Genomic DNA, 2,328 nt, shown 5'->3' with positions numbered 1-2,328 from the left:
ACATAACGTAGTTTCTCTTCTAGCTTGCATTGCAAATTAGGATTAATAATTTAATTCCATGATTCTCTTTTTATTAAAATAATTTAATTATTTATTTTCTAAATCTTGACATTCATTATATATAATTTATTGTTCTTATTATATTCTATTAAAATTCGAGTTTTTACTTATCTTATAGCATAGATTTTCCTGTCAATTTGAAAAAGATTCTTTTTGAAATATATTAATTTGCTTGTTATTATTTTATTCTAATCACCAACATGCAATACATGTTTATGCATTTTTAGATTACCAAAACTAGTCAGAAATAATTTAATCGTAAAATTTAAATATATATATAATAGCAAAGGCAAATTCAAGGTATGGAAATACCACATTTTTACTCATTTTCTCTTCCTTGCTTACAATTTACTTCTTTACATACATTTTGATAAATACACCCACTCACTAACATATATTTTAAGTTCTGATGAGTAGCTACTATAATTTCATCCATTTCATCATAATATTTCTTTCACTCTAAACCTCAACATAAACATAATTGAATAAACTATGTATGAGTGTTTCACTTGCAACATTGAACTGATTTTATTCACGCAATGTTTGTGTAAAATGTTTTTTAATATGATTTGTTAATGTACGATTTTGACAAAAGGTTTTTTTGCAAACACTGCACTCATAAACTTTTTCACCAGTGTGAGTACGAAGATGAATACTCAATTGATACTTTTGTGTAAATGATTCTTCACACATATTGCACTCAAATTTCTTCTCCCCATAATGAGTTTTTAAATGTTTTGTATAATTTCCTAAAGCATTATATGCTTTTTGACATATTTCACAAACGTAAGGTTTTTCACCTGTATGAGAGCGCAAATGTATGGTCAATAAATACCTTTGAGAATATCCTTTCTTGCAAAATTCACATTCAAAGGGCTTCTCTCCAGTGTGTGATCTCAAATGGCTTGTCAAATGACTATTTTGCACAAAGGATTTATGGCATATATCGCATTCATATGGTTTCATACCAACATGTAATTTTACATGCCGTCCTAGATTTCCTCTGTCAGTGAAAGACTTCTTACATATATCACATTCGTGGGGCTTTTCACCAGTGTGAATGCGCAAATGTGTAGTTAAATGAATTCTTTGAGTAAATGCCTTCTTGCATACATCACATTCATAAGGTTTCTCACCTGTATGCGTTCGTAGATGATATGTTAATTGACTACTTTGAGCAAAAGATTTTTTACAAATATAGCATTCATATCGTTTCACAACTAACTTAACTTTTCTTCGAGACACTTTTTCATTTTGACCCTTATTTAGGTTGTTAATATTGAAAAAACCTTCAGTGACACCACTAGTTTGTGGTGTACTATCATTTGTTTCTTCTCCAATTGTTGCAACACAGTTTTCAATTGGCATAATAGTATCATCATTAGATTCGGATGATTCAATTGTATTATCTTCCATATAAGTTTCTAAAGCTATGTTTTTATGTTCCCCATTTTCTTGAGATCTTTTATTATATGTTTCAGTATGGTCAGAAGTTATTTCTGTTTTGACAGCAGCTTGTGATCCTGCTAGAGTATTTGTTGCATTGTCTTCTATTTCTGTTCTGTTAATTCCTCTATCACGTTTTGACAAATCCTTTTCAACATCTATGGAAACAATTTCGGATTTAACATTATTAGCCATTATTACCTTCACAATTTTATTAATTTCATATACAATATATTAAAATCCGCATTAATTAATCATTAATAATAATCACAATCAAACACCAGGTGGGAGTTCTCTATTGTTCATATGTTTCATATTCGAAATTAATTAATTTTAATATTTTTGAAACATATAGTAAAAAAAAAATAATTTTGCAAATCTGTTACATATTAGAACAAGCGTTTCATTAGTAAAATAGTTTGAATAGGAAAAGTACTATATTCAAATCTTTTCATACCTGTTGTTTCACATTTAATAAAATTGGAATCCTGACTAACTACATCGTTTTTTGACATTTTTCATGAAATTTATCAAAATTCTTCAATAACTGTAATTCAGTAAAAGTTAAAGATCCCATAAAAATGATCAGTTCTAATACATTTAGTTTCTTTCCTATTGTTTACTATTTATCTAATAAAGATACATGAAAATTGAATTAGATCAATAAATAATGACAGATGACATTTCAACAAATACAATATAAATACAAGATGGCGTTTATGTGTTAAAAATACAAAACAAAAAATTCAAATCAAAGTGAACTTAGATTATAATAGCATTATAAGTAATGAATATTTATAAATGAATGAATATTTATAATTT

General features: G+C 27.2%; 1 protein-coding gene across 1 annotated transcript; it reads right to left on the bottom strand.

Moving 5' to 3' along the window:
* Window positions 1-588: 588 nt before the first annotated feature.
* LOC113378537 (zinc finger protein 525-like) lies at window positions 589-1,701 on the bottom strand. Its single transcript, XM_026619084.1, has one exon. It carries the CDS (start codon window positions 1,699-1,701, stop codon window positions 589-591), a length of 1,113 nt encoding a protein of 370 aa, XP_026474869.1.
* Window positions 1,702-2,328: the final 627 nt, after the last annotated feature.

This window comes from Ctenocephalides felis, unplaced genomic scaffold (genome assembly GCF_003426905.1).
Source record: "Ctenocephalides felis isolate EL2017-DRISC unplaced genomic scaffold, ASM342690v1 CF-g0.4_SCAFFOLD_00845, whole genome shotgun sequence".
Taxonomy (NCBI): Eukaryota; Metazoa; Arthropoda; class Insecta; order Siphonaptera; family Pulicidae; genus Ctenocephalides; species Ctenocephalides felis.
The sequence above is the reverse complement of the archived record's forward strand: the minus strand, read 5'-3'. Positions and strand labels throughout refer to the sequence as shown.

Bases quoted from the DNA above. Each gene is read 5' to 3' on its own strand.
- LOC113378537 (XM_026619084.1), bottom strand. From the start codon at position 1,701: ATGGCTAATAATGTTAAATCCGAAATTGTTTCCATAGATGTTGAAAAG.